We start from the raw sequence: 18,119 nt of genomic DNA, 5'->3' as shown, positions 1-18,119 counted from the left end.
TGGAAATTGCAATTCACGCGTCCCAATATAAGGCGATAAGAATGACTTACCGGGTATATTGGGACAGCTTCAGATTATTGACAGCTAATTACTGACAATAGAAGGTAGTAATTTATCTGTAGGTAGTATATTGGGAACGTCCGTAACTCAAACTCATTAAAAGTCAGATACACACTACACATTATTTTGCATCTCCATTTAGTTAAATACTCTAACAACTTTATAAGACGTCATAAGACCTTATGATCATTTAAATGAATTACAATTTACCATTGTACATTAACACGTGTAAGTTTCACGTAAGCATAAACGAAGGCATTAACCGTGAATTATCTAAGTTCAACTATATTTGTTCAGTTGGTCTTCTTTCAATGACTCTGTTTTAATTTTTATGTTTGTAATTAAATTTATATTATACTATAACGGCCTTACAAATAAACTAGGTATAAAGTGTTATTACTTTATGATGATAAACAAAGAACATGCAAAATGTTTACATTATCGTTGACAACACTGTCAATACAATGATAATTCTGAAGTTTTACGAATGACAAGCTGCCTTGCAAATAAACGCGGGAAACGTTATACGTCCGAACAAATCATTCTTAAGTAAAATGTCTATTTGTAAACATTTTACATATTCTTGGTTTTTAGGTTTAGTTATAACTTTATGCCAATTTTACTTATAAGGCCGTATGTCTACAACTTATTTATGATAAGGTATATTTACAAAGTTCCTTCTATAACATAGTATTTACATACTCTTTGGTTTCTACCTTTAAATAACCGTTACTCTCATATTAATTTGCATCCTCCTTTTCGCCATAATATTAGAATTTTGAATATCCAAAGATATACGACTTTAGTTCTTTTAATTTAGTATTTAGACTTTTAGCGACTTTGATAATTTATACGTCTAGATAGAGATACCAGTGGGAGGCTCCTTTGCACAGGATGCCAGCTAGATTATGGCTACCACAACGGCGCCTATTTTTGCGGTGATGCAGTAATTTGTAAGCATTACTGTGTTTCGGTCTGAAGGGCGCCGTAGCTAGTGAAAGTACTGGGCAAATGAGACTTAACATCTTATGTCTCAAGGAGACGAGCGCAATTGTAGTACCGCTCAGAATTTTTGGGTGTTTCAAGAATCTTGAGCGGCGGTACATTGTAATGGGCAGGGTGTATCAATTAGCATCAGCTGAACGTCCTGTTCGTCTCGTCCCTTACTGTTAGAAAAAAAAATAAGTACACGTCACAGTTCCTACAGCGTAAATTCTGTCGATTCCTATAATCATTAACATACAATACGACAATGCAATTTTCTAATCATTATTCATTACACGAACGAGTGAAAACGAATCGACAGATGACCAAGTTGTCATAATATCTCGATAGATTTTTTTTTTATTCATTCGAAACACGGAACTTCTTAACGGATGCATAAATATGAATGCATTGTATCAACAATCATTAATATTATTGCAAATAAAAACATAAACGATAAAATAAGGTATTATTTTCAATGTAGGTTTTTTTTTAAATGGAATAGGAGGACAAACGAGCGTACGGATCGCCTGGTGTTAAGTGATCACCGCCGCCCACATTCTCTTGCAACACCAGAGGAATCACAACAGCGTTGCCGGCCTTTAAGTTTGTGTTTAAATCAAATCAATCAAAATCATAATGTAGGTCACGGAAATTACACTTATGAATGTCAAAAAAAAAATTCTTATTGAATCTACCGCTACTTCGTACAGGGTTGGCTTATTGCTATAGTTTTCGTTCTAGGAAGCGCGATTAATACGAATTTCAGGCACACAAAGCCACGGGTTGTTCTAACAAAATTAAAGTATCTATGGCTCTTGACATGAATATTAGTATTAAGTGGGCTCTGTACAATGTCTCTGTCAAGGAGTTTGTATATTTTATTTATTGCTACTGATTGCTTTATAATCTGTTGACCCAATTTCGGCCTGACCTTTAGTACAAGCCAAACACTTATTGTTTTCAATGCACTATTTAGATACAAGTTGAGGTTATTGTTACAGCATAGTGGCATATATTCACTTAAATTAATACGAGTGATTAAATAAAATACTAAGAAAGGAATTCAACTATTAAAGAATAACGTTTGTTAACTGAAATATGAAAAGCTCTCAGCAAATTAATATTTTTTATTTGAGGACTTCCTGTATATGTGTGGGAGGCTCTTTTGCACAGGATGCCGGCTAGATTATGGGTGACAAAACGGCGCCTTTTTCTGCCGTGAAGCAGTAATGTGTAAACATTATTTTGTTTCGGTCTGAAGGGCGCCGTAGCTAGTGAAACTACTGGGCAAATGATACTTAAGCCGCTGAGTTTTAGCATTTTTAATGCAGTAATTTTTTTTTGCATTCAAATCTTTTGAAACATAACTACATAAATAACAAAAAAATTATACATATTATATGAATGATTTATAAAGCCTAAACTTGTTAATTTTTTTATGATTTTTAACAATATTAACGCTCATTTGAAACATTTATATAAATCCACATACCTAATAAAATCGTAAGTTTTTTATAGAAATTTTTCTATTTGTCTGTAGGTATTTCCAGACAAAACACAAAAACTACAGAATAGATTTAAATCAAATTTTGTATGAATACAAGAGGTCGAGACAGCAAAAAGGGCTAGATATTATTATGCTAAATGTGGGCATAGTGTTTTTCCTGCTTTGAAGCGTTCACGCAGACAATGTCGCGGTCAACAGCTAGTATTAGTAATATACAGTTATCCCGTTTTAAATATGAACAAGAATATCTGCAACCGACTTCCGCGTTTTAATTGATATGTACTTAACTATATATATTTGTTTAAAAACATACTGAACGTACGTGCATTCTTTTATGTGTAATAAATACGTATTTTAAAAACATCTTTGTCATCCTTCGATAGCAGAAACTTCAGCATCTTGTATCATGTACTTTTTAAGGGTTCCTTACACGAAGTTATACGCCGACGAACTTGCAAGAATTGGTGCTAAAAGTACTCAATATGGCCCTGAACCCTTCTGTGGTGTCCCAAGGAGTCTTGTTAAATCAACCCTTGATATGTTTACAAGACTGCATTACCATTCCAAAACCCTAATCCAAACCTTCAACAAGAAGGCAGCGCATGAGGCACTAGAGCTAAGTATTGAAAACTTATGTATTCTAACCAGGCACTAACGGGGCATTGCAGATTAAACAAACACCTCTCAATCTTAGGCCTCAGAGATTGCAGAGCGTGTAGATTCTGATGAAACTTCGTTACACATTTTCTCTGAATGTGGTCCTTTAATGCGTAAACGTAGCATCTTTTTGGGAAGTCCAATTCTTAAACCACTTGAGATATGTCAGCTCAATGCAAAAGATATAATAAGATTCATGAAAAGAATCAATCTTAGCAGTGAGCTATAGTTAACAGTGGCTATCACACTAGTCGCAGGGAAACAGGGCTGCACTGAACTCTACCAAAGCCAGGTAGTTCTTATAAAAATAGAGAGTTCCAAAAACAGAATGTTCGGAATAGATATAGTTAATCCAATATTTAGGTCCATTAACAACGAACTTCTAAGAAAGAACGTTCCAGTATGATGTGGAGGATATATTAATCCAATTTGATACGAGGTATTAACTATCAAACAAGATGACGCCATTTTCTAGATGGTATCTTCCATAGTTGGAACTTATATAAAATTATCTAGGTAGGTTATACGATGCGTAACATATTGTAAGCAATTGCAGTGTTAATTAACTCTTCGACACTGATCGAGCAATAAAGCAAATGAGTATGTATTGGTTGCAATAACTTACACGATAAAATATGTGTGTGATAAAATTTGTTTAATTTTATCTTTATCATGTAATCGTTTTTTATCGCACAAATAAACGAATTTTAGCTGGTTTTAAGGAAATTCCCCTGATTCATCAAATAGAAATTAAATAATGGTCAAAAATATTATGGCTTACCAGGGCAGCAGAAGTTTAAAGGAATTGGAAATGTTCACCAATTTTTTTATGGAAAAGGAGGACAAACGAGCGAGGTGTTAAGTGATCACTACCGCCTATATTCACTTCCAACACCAGAAGAATCACAGGAGCGTTGCCGGCCTTTAAGGAAGGTGTACGCGCTTTTGTTGAAGGTACCCATGCCGTATCGTTCCGGAAACACAGCACAAGGAAGCTCATTCCACAGCGTTGTAGTACGTGGAAGAAAACTCCTTGAAAACCGCACTGTGGAGGACCGCCACACATCCAGATGGTGGGGATGATATCCTGATTTGCGGCGTGTCGTGCGAAGGTGGAATTTGGCAGCAGGAATCAGGTTAAACAGCTCTTCGAAATACTCCCCGTGGTAAATGTAGTAGAAGGCTACGATTGATAACATTGAGAATTCAGCAACGGATAAGTAGCTCATAAAATATCGTATTAACTTTTTATGGGAGAGCTTTGGATCATGATCCGCAGTTTTCTTTTGTTTGACGCTAGTTCGGGTAAAGTCGGCTCTAGTCGACTAAAGGAGCGTGGTCAGTTTTACATTTTGCTGTAGCGCCGATCCAACTTCTGCGAAGCTGCTAATAATGGAAAATAACAAGACATAAATTAGTGGAAATCATTGAGAACCCATGACTCAATTCCCACACAGGATACCGTTGCCACCTGAGCGAGCGAAGCACAGAGGAGAGAGTAAATACCTAATGTACAAGATATAATATGTATGTACTTTATAAATACTTTTGTATAACTAATAAGAGAGGGCGTTATAACGAAATGTAAAAGACACAAACATAAAACAAACAAACATACACAGAGTAAAACAAACCAAAACAGAGAAGCACCAGCTTTCAAATAAAAAAAGAATTATCAAAATCGGTTCACCCAATTGTCGGGGACCCAGTACTCTGTGAACGGCTGGATCACTTGGCGTTGCGTAGAGACGTCGCTTCATTGTGTGTCTTCTACCGCATTTATCACGGGGAGTGTTCCGAAGAGCTGTTGAACCTGATTCCTGCCGCCGAATTTCACCTTCGCACGACACGCCACAAGTTACGCCACAGTGCGGTTTTCAAGAAGCTTTCTTCCTCGTACCACGAAGCTGTGGAATGAGCTCTTGTGATTCCTCTGGTGTTTCAGGAGAGTGTGGGCGGCGGTGATCACTTAATACCAGGTGACCCGTACGCTCGTTTGTCCTCCTTTTCCATAAAAAAAAAACAGTCGAAAGTTTCGAGGTAACAAAAATAAAAAAAAAACATACCGACGAATTGAGAGCGTCCTCCTTCTTTGAAGTCGGTTAAAAAATCAGTAAACATAGATCAAATACCAAGGAAAACCCAACAATAATAATTCATGTTCATTCAATTTAATCATCTCTTGAAATAACTGCATATTTACAGTCTTACAAGAACGCCAACATCGAGATTAGATTTGTAATTACAAAACATTTACACCAGAACACTTATTGTCTCACGTAATTAATGAACACTGTTTAATTATGAAATTAATATTACAGAATACACGCCGTTGTTATAATTTAGCAATAGGAAATATCAGGTCATTGTTATGCAAGTAATGACCGGTGGGAGGCTCCTTTGCACGGGAAGCCGGCTAGATTATGGGTACCACAACGACGCCTATTTCTGCCGTGAAGCAGTATTGTGTAAACATTACTATGTTTCGATCTGAAGGGCGCCGTAGCTAGTGAAATTATTGGGCAAATGAGACTGTAGTGCCATTCAGAATTTTTGGGTTTTTTAAGAGTCCTGGGCGGCACTGCATTGTAATGGGCAGGACGTATCAATTACCATCAGCTGAACGTCCCGCTCGTCTCGTGCCTTATAATCTAAAAAAAAAACTTAGATTATGCATTGGTCTCTACTGCGCTCCAACTAGATACCGCAAGAAGAGAACAATAGCTTTTTTATTTCGGCAACTATTAGAGAGACGCTTGTGTGCGTGACATCTTGACACTCAATGGCATCTTTCAAATTTTGTAACTTAAATACGCTTCGTGTCATTTTACATTGAAATTAACAAAATACAAAATACTTACTGATGATATTATGTGATTATATGTTATATTAGTGTCTTTCTTATTTCTTTTTATATATATTTTTTTATTATATGAGAGGGGGCAAACGGGCAAGAGGCTCACGGGAAAAAGAGGCTCACGGGATATTATTTTGGCAAAGTTTAATACTCAACACGGCAATTTAGTTTCAATTTTTAGGAAAGTTCAACAGAACATGTGGCACCGTCAACGTCACACATTGTCAGAGAATGCCTCGAGTACGCCCACTTGGGCGGTGTATTAGTTGCTGCACTTTGCGACTACGCCTGCGATATCTAGTTGGTGCGCAGCGGAGACCAATCTTAATCCAAGAGAAATGATTTATTATCTTTGCAGCCTCTTATATTTGACAAGTATGTCTTCTTGTATGTCGATTGTATTCCCTTTACTAGGCTTAGTATATACTAGTGTAAAAATCGAATACAGTTACAATATAAGCGTTTTACTTTCTTGCTGTATCTATTCTTCTCTTTCTTACGGTTTGTTTGTCCATATATTGTTAGTCTTTAGAAATTGATACGCCCTGTCCATTACAATGCAGTACCGCTCAGGATTCTTGAAAGACCCAAAAGTTCTGAGCGGCACATCAATTGCGCTAGTCGCTTTGAGACATAAGATGTTAAGTCTCATTCAGAGGCGTGCATATCATAAAGGCATTTAGGCAGTGCCTACCTCGTTATGAACCTAAATAAATATTGTACTAGTGTTTTAGTTAATTTGGTTCCGTTATTTAATTACCAAACTTCTATTGAACACTCACTCATAAAATTTTTCCTTATGCTAGATAGTAAATACCTACGGTAGGCTATCTTTGCTTATTCCAAAGCTCAACTAGGATTAGTTAGATCCAGAGTGCCTACCTTGATAGAAAACCAATGCGACCAGGGGCGTCCCTGGTCTCATTTGCCCAGTAATTTTACTAGCTATGCCCTTCGCACCGAACGGTACGGCAGAAATAGGCGCCGCTGTAGTAACCTTAATCTAGCCGGCATCCTGTGCAAGGGAGCCTCCCACTGGTAACTTTACCAAGCCTGAGCCGAAAGGGCCTGTATTATAATATAATATCAACTTTATAATATTAACGATTAATATTATAATAATAACGATTAATATTATAATAATAACGATTAATATTATAATAATAACGATTAATATTATAATAATAACGATTCCTTACAAATTCGTTGATATAACTACATAATAAATTAAAGATTGAAGTTAATTTGAAGTTACATAGAAATATAATTTTAAATATTTCTTGAGCCAAGAATCTTTCTAATTTAAAGCGAATATTTATGATTTTAAATTTAAATTATAATTTGACGAATGCTCAATTATGTGGGGAATTTATTAGTCATTTTGAAATATGGCTTCTTGAATGATGATATGTATTTAGATAATTATAATTTAGAAATATGACAAGAAATGTATATAATATAAATGTTAATAATAATAATTCTTCCCTAACCATTCCAAAATATTCAAAAATTCACAACGTTAATATCCAAGTTTTTTTTTATTCAAAATATTAATTTATATCACTTCTTGAAACCCATTCCAAAAGCCAGTCTCAGACCTGAGAAGAACGGGGGCAACAAACTAAGCGGACTTCTTTTGCTTATAAGAATATGATTACAATGTAGAATCGTAGAAAATTTATTATTTAATAGCCTGAGAGCGGTCGCTCCATTCCCAATCTGTGGTATCATTAAGAAAGCCATTTCTGTTATAGAAACCTCCACCACACAAACGTTTTTTAACAATTCTGTTGAATTTCGCAATACATTTGTTTTGAACATTTTCTGGGATCTTGTTGTTCTTCTGCCGGCACTCCCGGAGTGCAACCCGTTATTTTAAAGTTGTGTTATAAGATGTGACATAGAGGATTTACGCTTTGCGACTATCGCTTTTATCAATTAAAACTGACGGTCGCCTATTGTCAACACTTGATAACCATTAAAATGAGTAGGACTGAATCAACTTGTAGAAAACAATCTATTATGGAAATGAGTTGTATTCCTAATACGTTTGTATACAGCACATTAAAAGCGTATTATCAATACAATTTGCTGTGTACACACGGCGCGGTATCGACGTGACTCGAATAAAAACTAACTTCTATGCCTTTTGTTTCGCGTTCAAAGTTCTGAGTAACTTTCCATTGAATGCCGCCATTGTCTATGATATACGACATAGAATAATTATGTAAGACATCCGAACTAATGGTAATATTTAGTCTAGTAATAGTTAGTAAAAGGGTCTTGCATCTTCGTGCCGTTTGGTGTTGAGATACTTGGCCCGTGGGGTCCAGAAGCGCGGAGAATGTACAAAGTACTATCTTGTCGCCTCAATAGGGCTTCTGGCAACCCAAGCGCTGACAGCTATTTCGGTCAACGGATCAGCCTAGCTATCCAACGCGGAAATACTGCCAGTATTCTTGGTACGCTTCCCCGTAATGATGGGTTCAATTTTATGTGATCATAGTATTGTAAATATAGCTAATAGCTTTATTACATCAATTAAAGGCATTGTGTACCGCAAAGGAAAGGAAAGAAATCGCTGACCTAAAATCGGTTAAAAGACATAGTGGTTCGACATCTATTAATTACGTGTGGGGATTTTCTTCAACGTATGTACGAGATTGTGAGATTTTTCAAAATGGTAAATTTTTAATCTGTGCTTAATGGCGTTGGAGTTAACGACTTACTGATAATATAATTGGCTAAATTATTTAATGTAACTCTAATAGTTACATGTATACACAGACAAACACATTTAATTTTTTATTTATTATGATTATGATTCACTTGTCATTGTCATTTGTCGAGGAATTACTGACCCCGAAGATACAGTTTTCACTAGTTTCGGGGTCAGAGGTCGACCATTTTTGATATATAAACAGTATTTTATTTTTTATGTACATACATAACAATGTCTGTCGGGTCACTGTTTTAAAGACAAAACTATCTAATATATTAAATTCTCGTATCCCGAAGTTTGTTACCGAATGAACCGATATGTACGAAATTTGGTGTGCATATCGGGTAGGTCTGAGAAACGGCCAACATCTACTTTTCACACCACTAAATGATAAGGGTACGCACCCCTAAATATATTAATTTTTTTGACATTTTTTTTAATATTGACTTTTTATGATTCAGCATTAAAAAATACATACAACTTCAAATTTTCGCCGTTCTACGATCTACAACTAATTTTGTATCGCGATCTTTGTATTATTCTGTTCCATTCACAAATCCGCAAGAGGGTTGCAAGATGGCAATCGAATACAATAATTGTAGTTCCGATATATTTGGTAGGTCTGAGAATCGGCTACATCTTTTTTTTATACCCAAAAAATTTTAATTATGATTTTTATATTATTATTATAATTACTTTATATATATGGCAATACAACGTCCGCTAGTTATACTATATTATATCGTCATCATCATCAGCCGGAAGACGTCCACTGCTGGACAAAGGCCTCCCCCACAGATATCCACGACGATAGGTTCTGCGCTGCCCTCATCCAACGTATTCCGGCGATCTTAATCAGATCGTCTTTCCATCTTGTGGGGGCCTACCAACACTGCTTCTTCCGTTACGTGGTCGCCATGTTACATTATATACATTCCGTAAATTAATAATAATATTAAATATCAAATCTTCGGTAAAGCACGTTAAGAGATAATATTTAGTAGTACGCATCGAAGTCGATGAATCTACTTTACACCTCACTATTTGCACAATAAATTGGCAACACTCATAACGGCCGTATTAAATAATATTAGTTTACATAGTGTGATGTTGTCAGTATTTTTACTGAGTGAAGAAAGAATGACGCATCAAATATATAAGGCAAGTGTGTGAGGGCAAGTCGGTCGCGTGAGACCTCGTAGAACATTCGTCGACCAAATTGGGGACGTTTAGAGAAAAGGAGAGGTCCGAAGCAACTGGAACCGGCGAGCATGAAAAGAGTAATGAATGTAGACTGTAGAGGAAACGCGTGAGGTTTGTAAGTATAGAAGCAAATGGGATTCTATTGTCTCTGCCTACCCCGACGAGAACAAGGCGTGAGTGTATGAATGAATGATGTTGTCATCTTTCAAATAATGTGAACATTCCCGGGACCTGTATTGTCCTATGTAATAATTTTGTTTATAAATAAATAGTTGCAGCAATGAAAATATTGTGTTACCTACAGTAATTTAACACGATAGTAACAGTTCTATAATACTTTATAGTGCACGCGATTTCGTCTGAGTTACACGCTCCCATGGTATACGGCCGTTTTCAATAACCTATCTATCCTTAGTTTAACTTACTAGAGGTATACAAATATATCCTTTTACGCTTATTTACATTTCATTAACGTATCGACATTGGACTATAATTATATTGGACATAGCTATGGATAGATAAGCTCTTGTCATTAAACGGTGACAGCAATGTATCCGTAACTAGAGATACGTTATTAAAACGGCCGATAATGTACACTATTTATCTTTACCTGTCTATCAAAGAGGATATAAATACTACGTAATAAGCGGCGGGACTGCCTAAGTAAAAATTGAATTTTAGTTTAGTATGAAACGCGCAGTGATTTGAGATAAGTTTGAAATAGTAGTACCTAATTACAGTATGACGACTGGCAACGAAGTATAATCCGGCTTAGTTTGAAAGCAAACAGTTGTTTAAAACGTAAAGTAAATAAACTATTGCACGCGCATGAAGTCGCGGATAGAAACTAGTATTAAATATTATGTTTATTCAACACTTTATAATATGATCGGCAATGTTCTCGAATATTCTACTTCTTAAAGAAACAGTTGGCAACCCTAACACACAGCTACTTTAAAATATAATTATTAACTAGCTCACCCGGCAAACGTTGTTTTGCCATATAAATTATTTTTTGAGTTACACCGTTTCTTGGACATAGCAACATTACTTATTTTTTCTAAAATAAACGTAGCCTTATTACATCAGTTACCTGTTAATAAAAGTCCCGTCAAAATTTATCCAGCCATTTCAGAGCTTAGCCGGAACAAACAGACAGACAGACACACAAAAATTTAAAAAAATGTTATTTTGGTGTATTTATCATACAAATACATGTAGTAAAAAACGGTTATTTCAATATTACAAACAGACAATCAAATTTTATTTATATGTATAGAAGTTATTTCATTGTCTCAGAACCCCTATACAGAAAGCGAAATAAAATGATAGACCTTTCTAATAAACTTTCACGAGAACAAAAGTTATATCGTATTTTAGTTAGTACAGCAAAGTCTTATATAAAAATTATGAATATTTTAATATGTCCGCCTTGAACGAGATATTGTGGTTATTTTCTATCAAGTAATTGGGTTAATTCATTTCCGACGATCTCAAAGGTCTTTCATATGTACAAATGGCTGACGATATTAAACAAATATTATATTAGGCAGTTTGTTCACTGCATTTACTTTATTATAATTTGAAACTTCGAATAGATATATTTCCTAGATTTCTATAAAATACACATGAGAACAAAGCATAGTAATAAGGAAAATATGTAAGTATTTTATTACACAAATAAAATTTTATGAACGACGCGAGACTCGAACCCGCGACTGAGCCAACCGTTCGAGTGACGTATCGTTAGTAAAATCTTGTATGTCTTGTTCAACTCTCAAATTGTGGCTTCATCTACAGGATCTACTTTACAGTTGATAGCCTGCTCAACTCCAATATTTGCATATTAGGAAATTGACTTGAGATGTCGCTCTTGCAAATCTAAACAATATAGTTTTCCAATTTTATTTGTGTAATAAATTGTATCACAGAAGTGAGGGTTATCACTTTGAAATATATTGAATTGTTTAAGTAAGTACTTATTCTGTCATTCATCTTAATAGAAGCAAATGAATTTTATTACTGGATTGTGAAATCCATGTGAATTTTACACTCAACACGTTGATATGTAGAGTTCTGCAACCGCGAGAATCTCTACAAACTTTTTGGCTCGCACACCTACTTTGGTGAATCATCTGCCGGCCGATACTGCTGATATCTCATTGCTCAGTCAATACCGATAAAATAAAAGTAGGTCCTAAGGCCACACTGCCTTACCGTCTACCGCAATTTGCTACGCTAAGGTTATCTGATGTGCGAAATAAGTCCGCAGCCAGAGATATTGTTAACTGTGGCGTATCGATTGGCATTGGCCAAATTATTGCTTAGATCGTGCCACTGGCTAGTAGATGGGATTTAATGGGACCACACGGGAAGCACCAGCTTTCAAATAAAAAAAGAATTATCAAAATCGGTTCACCCAGTCGAATGTTTTGAGGTAACAAACTTAAAAAAAATACCGACGAATTGACAACCTCCTCCTTTTTTGAAGTTGGTTACAAAAATATCAAATGATATACCAAAACTTTCCTCGAGAACCACGCTACCCATTGGTTACATCAGCATGAAAATCGGTGCAGAAGTTTATGAGTTTATCGCGAACAGACAGACAGACGCGACGATGGACTTTGTATAGGAAAGATTACGTCATTGTATAGGACATTAAATTATTTAGACACTTTAGCAGCATTATTTGAAAATACAAATACTTACTAATAATTTGAAAACAACAAAACTTGACTTTTACTTTAAATATTTTTTGATTCATCGTAAATTTCTAATTTCGATCCTATATTAATTTAATATTACTTTATATCATTGAAAGTTTAAGAAGATAATGTCACATTCCTGCATTACATAAAAATACCAATCTAATCAGTATTAAATACGTGATTAAATATATTTTATTGCGAAGTCATGAAGGAATATTTCCGAGTTATAGACATTGAGCTATACAAAATATACATATTTGGCGCATATATAACACAAAATTGTATGATGCTGTATTCTTTTTTTTTTTATGAAAATACGGGATGAGACGAGCAGGACGTTCAGCTGATGGTAATTGATACACCCTGCCCATAACAATGCTGTGCCGCTCAGGATTCTTGAAAAGCCCAAAAGTTCTGAGCGGCACTAAAATTGCGATATAAGATGTTAAGTCTCATTTGCCCAGTAATTTCACTAGCTACGGCGCCCTTCAGACCGAAACACAGTAATGCTTACACATTACTGCTTCACGGCAGAAATAGGCGCCGTTGTGGTACCCATAATCTAGCTGGCATCCTGTGCAAAGCAGCCTCCCACTGGTAATATTCTTTATATTCATCTATAGCTTTCTGTGAATCGTCTTCGTTAGCTCGAATCAGTGCCTAGTTAAGTGTCTGATTCTAGAATTATGAATACCTGAATGGCCTTTGTGCCATTTTAAGGCGCGGTCAAACCTCAATATCCACAAAATTTGGTTTCTTACAGAATCGATTATAACATAACGCAATGAAACGATTCCGACGCAAAAATACAGTACACAAAAAAGGACTTAAAGAACATTTTGAACCGTATTGAAGTATGTATTTATTTGTAATTTGAAATAAACAATTGAAAATTTGGATGTTAGTACTTTTCTAGTAGTTCTAGAAATTAGTACTTTTCAAAAACTTAAACCGAACGATTTTTTAATATTATATGAAAATTTTGAGTAAACAAAAGAAAATCAATAAAATAAATGCCCATTTGCAGCTTAGCCACATGATCAACATAAATATTACAGGGTTGGTTGCAGCGTTAACAATCCTAGTCAGTTCGCGCCTTAACAGAAATTAATTAATGATTAATGATATCTTGTAGAACAAGAGTTGCCCATCACAAATCAATCATTGCCTTATTTTACGTTTAACTGTGGTATTACACCTACATTTGGCAATAATATTTTAGATTCACCTGTATGAGGCTCCTTTGCACAGGATTCCGGTTAGATTATGGGTATTCTGTTAACCAGTAATGTGTAAGCATTGCTGTGTTTCGGTCTGAAGGGCGCCGTAGCTAGTGAAATTACTGGGCAAATGAGACTTGACATATGGTGACTAGACATAATGTCTCAAGGTGACGAGCGCAATTGAAATGCCGCTCAGAATTTGTGGGTTTTTCAAGAATCCTGCGTGGCACTGCATTGTAATGGGCAGGGCGTATCAATTTCCATTAGCTGAACGGCCAGCTCGTCTCGTCCCTTATTAACATAAAAAAAATCACGACTTGGTATACAAATTTAACTAAGTTATAAACAGTTTCGCTATATGAGTAATATTGGAAAATAAAACAGAAAAAATAAATTAAACAAGTTAGTTTTAACTCGAACTTAAAACTCTACTAATACATATAATCGACTGTTTCTAGTAATTTGAGTTCACTATCCGTGATATTATTTTTCTTAGATCATTTAAACGTCTAGATAGAATATGACAGCTTTGAAAACGTCCAAAAAATTGAGGTTGACTGTTAACCTCTATTTTGAGCAATTCACAAAACACTAACACAAAGTGTCATACAAATCGCGAGTGTAAAACGTAGCGTGTCACGCACACTAAATATATACTATACTAAATTTATTTATTTGAACGAAATAGTGTTTATCTCTCCACCCACATTGGATAAGCACATTAACTCTACCATTTTTGGATTAGCAATCGTCGCTGGTGTTTTTGTAAATCTTGACATTCAAACACGCGTTTGTCCGTTGAAGGTTATAAAATGTCTACTTTACCGGTTTAGGTCTTGGTTCGGTAATCTTATTACCTTAAAGAATGACATATTTTTACTTGAAGCGGTGCTAAGTTATTAACGTATTGTCCATCTTCAAGTTAAGTTGTTATAAGTAGTTAAATAGCGTTTTGTTTGGCCATTTTCTTTATTCGTAGAACTATCACAAGATTTCGCGCGAATTTGTTAATACTTTAAACACTATACTGCAATGTTTCGCTGTAATTGTTATCTGTGGAAATATTTCGTACACTTTGAATGTTATTCACGTAAAATTATCCTTAATAGTTCTTACTTAATCTATATAACTTAAAGTTTTAAGTTTGCAGATTGTATTTGCAGCCATTCTCCCTAATTTCTGATCCATTATGCTTATGAACTAAGTAGGATACATTTATATTATTGTTTTAATATAAAATATTAAGGTAGATTTACATTAAATACTTATGTAGAATTATTTGTCTGTGGTCGCTTGAATGTTTGGCTATTGCAAATTAACGTTATTATTTGAATTTAGTTCGACAGATTTGTTTTCCGTGAACATACGAGATGAGTACGTATCGCTCTACTGCAGGTGAGATGACTAGCTCAAAATGATCTAATAATGAACGCTTGGCAAAACTCCAAATAGATTTTAGTTGAACAAAAATGTTTTATTGTCGGTTTACTGTTACTCCAGTTGATTTATGTGTTTTTAACCGCTCTTTGTTAAAAATGTATTGTCCATTTAAGTCCTTAACAACATTTAGACGATAATAATCAACGTGTGTTTTAATTCTTCAGTCGTATTAGATAGTATTTGGACAGTTGCAAACAATTTTTGAATAAAAATTTAGAGTAAATTTTATATGAGTTGTGTCTCTACATTTCATAAGATGACTAAGCCTTTATGAGTTAATCCTAGTCTTAAATGATATTTTGTACATTTTAATCCTAAGCTTACTAACAACATGACAACGATTCTTCACATGATTTTACATAAGATGTTAGAAACTAGACAGCCTTGTTATTTATGACATCCTGGTACCTGATATGTTCTATTTAACAAGTTCTGCAATAATGCAATAATTACATACCGATTCGAAATCGTTCTCAATCCGGGGCGCCGACAGAACACCAAAACAGCCAACGAGTTGCCCGCAGTCGAGACCAAAAACAAAATGAGGAGTACCACCTCCCCAACTAGTTGATCCTTTGCCTCCATCCCGGTCAACGATCGTCGGGTATAGAGGAATTGTTCCATACAGTCATCACTATCACAAACTCGCAACACTCTGAACAAGTTAATACAGCTATCGCGATAAGTTTGAGAACACGCTAGTCCGCCTGGACGCGTCTTTCTCGTTCGCCTGGTGAATGACAACTGATTACATTTACTGAGCGGTGCGGTTTCGTTTCGTTCCGCGTTAGTTCACTCAACAAGTCGCTCGACTGGCTGGCGTCCCGTCCCGCGCCCCTTGCCCTCGAGCCTCTTCTAGACTAGACTTAACGCATAATGCTACAGCTATGTAGATACTAGATACTTTGACCGCCATTGTATGCAATTGTAAAATAAATTTTAGTTTGAAAACATGTTTCAAAATGGTAGATCCCCAATACATGTAGGTTTATTTAAACATAACATATTATCAAATAAAACGGCACATGCTTAGATTAAGGGTTTGTCTAAGCTGCACTCCAATTAGATACCGCAATACATAAGAACAGTAGCTTTTTTATAGCAACTATTAGATCTTGACACTCAATGGAATCTTTAAAATTTTGTAACATACGCTTCGTGTTATTTTACATTGAAATTAATAAAATACAAAATACTTATTGATGATATGTGACCCCAGTGTCTTTCTTATTTCTTGTAGTACACGTATTATTTTTACAAAGTTTTACTGCGCAACCCGGCATTCTGGTTTCATTAGCAAAGTTTAACAGAACATGTGGCAAGTCAACGTCACACATTATTCGAGACTGGCTCGAACTACTTGGACGTAGTAATATTTGCCGCACTTTGCGACCACGCCTGCGGTATGTAGTTGGAGCGCGGAGACCAATTCTCGTTCTAAGGGTACATATTACAAGCAAATACGATTTGATAGTAGTATCGCTATCCGCTAATAGTCTCGATGTATTTCACAATCTGACTATCGAGGAAGTGTGCGTGAATTAATTACTCGATACTTTGGGCCTCTGGCTGTTTAAGTTCCCTATTTTCAGTAACTTTCAACAATCGAAGAAATACGCTTCTGTACATGGAATGATTATGTTTTTTTTTAATTAAAATACGGGACAAGACGAGCAGGGCATTCAGCTGATGGTAATTGATACGCCCTGCCCATTACAATGCAGTGCCGTTCAGGATTCTAGAATAATCCAAAGATTCTGAGCGGCACTACTCTTGCACTCGCCACCTTGAGACATAAGTTTATGAAAAAGATAGCTTAAGTAGGTAATCAGGGAGCCATGATGCATCCACTCCCACTCCACACCTTAGGGAGGAGGGGATGGCTGAAAAACAGCGCTGCATGGAAACATAAATCCATGATTCCATGTCAGGTGAAGTTGAGGCTTTTCCTTTTGCCATTTTTGCAATGATTTTTATGGCAATAAAGAATTTATTTATTTATTTATCAGCGCGTTACGAATTATCGGTAGCTAGTAAGAAATGTTAGGCCGGAAAGTATCGTATAAGTACCGCCGCCCACAATCTCTCGCAACACCAGAGGAATCACAGGAGCGTTGCCGGTCTTTAAGGAAGGAGTATGCGCTTTTTTGGAAGGTACCCATGTCTTATCGTCGCGGAAACACCGCATAAGGAAGCTCATTCCACAGCTTTGTAGTACCTGGGAGAATGCTCCTTGAAAACCGCATCCAGATAATGGGAATGATATCCTAACTTGTGGCGTGTGGTGCGAAGGTGGAATTCGGCGGCAGTTCTTCATCCATTATAAGCGCAGGCAAAGGGTATTTAATGACAATAAAGTCGTATTGATATGTGGTAATTAATAATCTAACCTTCAATTTCTTATTTTCAATTATTTAATGAGTGAAAACTTTAAAACGTGCAACTGGATTTAATGAAATATAATCAGAATATAAAATGAAAATAATAATCAGTAAAATAAAAAGGCAGAATTCCAGGATCATTTTATTCTTCTAAATAAGAATAAAAGAGAAAATTAAGTACCTGATAATGACATGACCTGTTAAAATTGTAAGTGTTTATTTTCTAATTAATAGTAACCATATAACTCTTTATCATTCTTGGTAAAATAAAATCTCACTTGTTGAAATAATATAATAATAAAGATTTGTTTTTATTCTAGGTAGAGAATGAAATGCCAACTTTGCTCAAAATGTGAGGTTATATCGTTAGC

At 35.5% G+C, this 18,119-nt stretch overlaps 1 protein-coding gene and 1 long non-coding RNA gene across 2 annotated transcripts in view; one reads left to right on the top strand and one right to left on the bottom strand.

The window, feature by feature from the left end:
- LOC126967378 (D(4) dopamine receptor) overlaps window positions 1-16,122 on the bottom strand; it is a 43,626-nt gene extending 27,504 nt beyond the window's left edge. Inside the window, exon 1 of the mRNA XM_050811819.1 lies at window positions 15,825-16,122. Within this exon, the coding sequence (XP_050667776.1) occupies window positions 15,825-15,991 (167 nt within the window). The 5' untranslated portion in view covers window positions 15,992-16,122. The remainder of the gene's footprint in view (window positions 1-15,824) is intronic.
- The window catches only part of LOC126967401 (uncharacterized), a 557,714-nt gene that overhangs the window by 201,199 nt on the left and 338,396 nt on the right, over window positions 1-18,119 (top strand). The gene's annotated exons all lie outside the window — the stretch shown is intronic.

The sequence above is a fragment of the Leptidea sinapis genome, chromosome 13 (assembly GCF_905404315.1).
Source record: "Leptidea sinapis chromosome 13, ilLepSina1.1, whole genome shotgun sequence".
NCBI lineage: Eukaryota > Metazoa > Arthropoda > Insecta > Lepidoptera > Pieridae > Leptidea > Leptidea sinapis.
The sequence above is the reverse complement of the archived record's forward strand: the minus strand, read 5'-3'. Positions and strand labels throughout refer to the sequence as shown.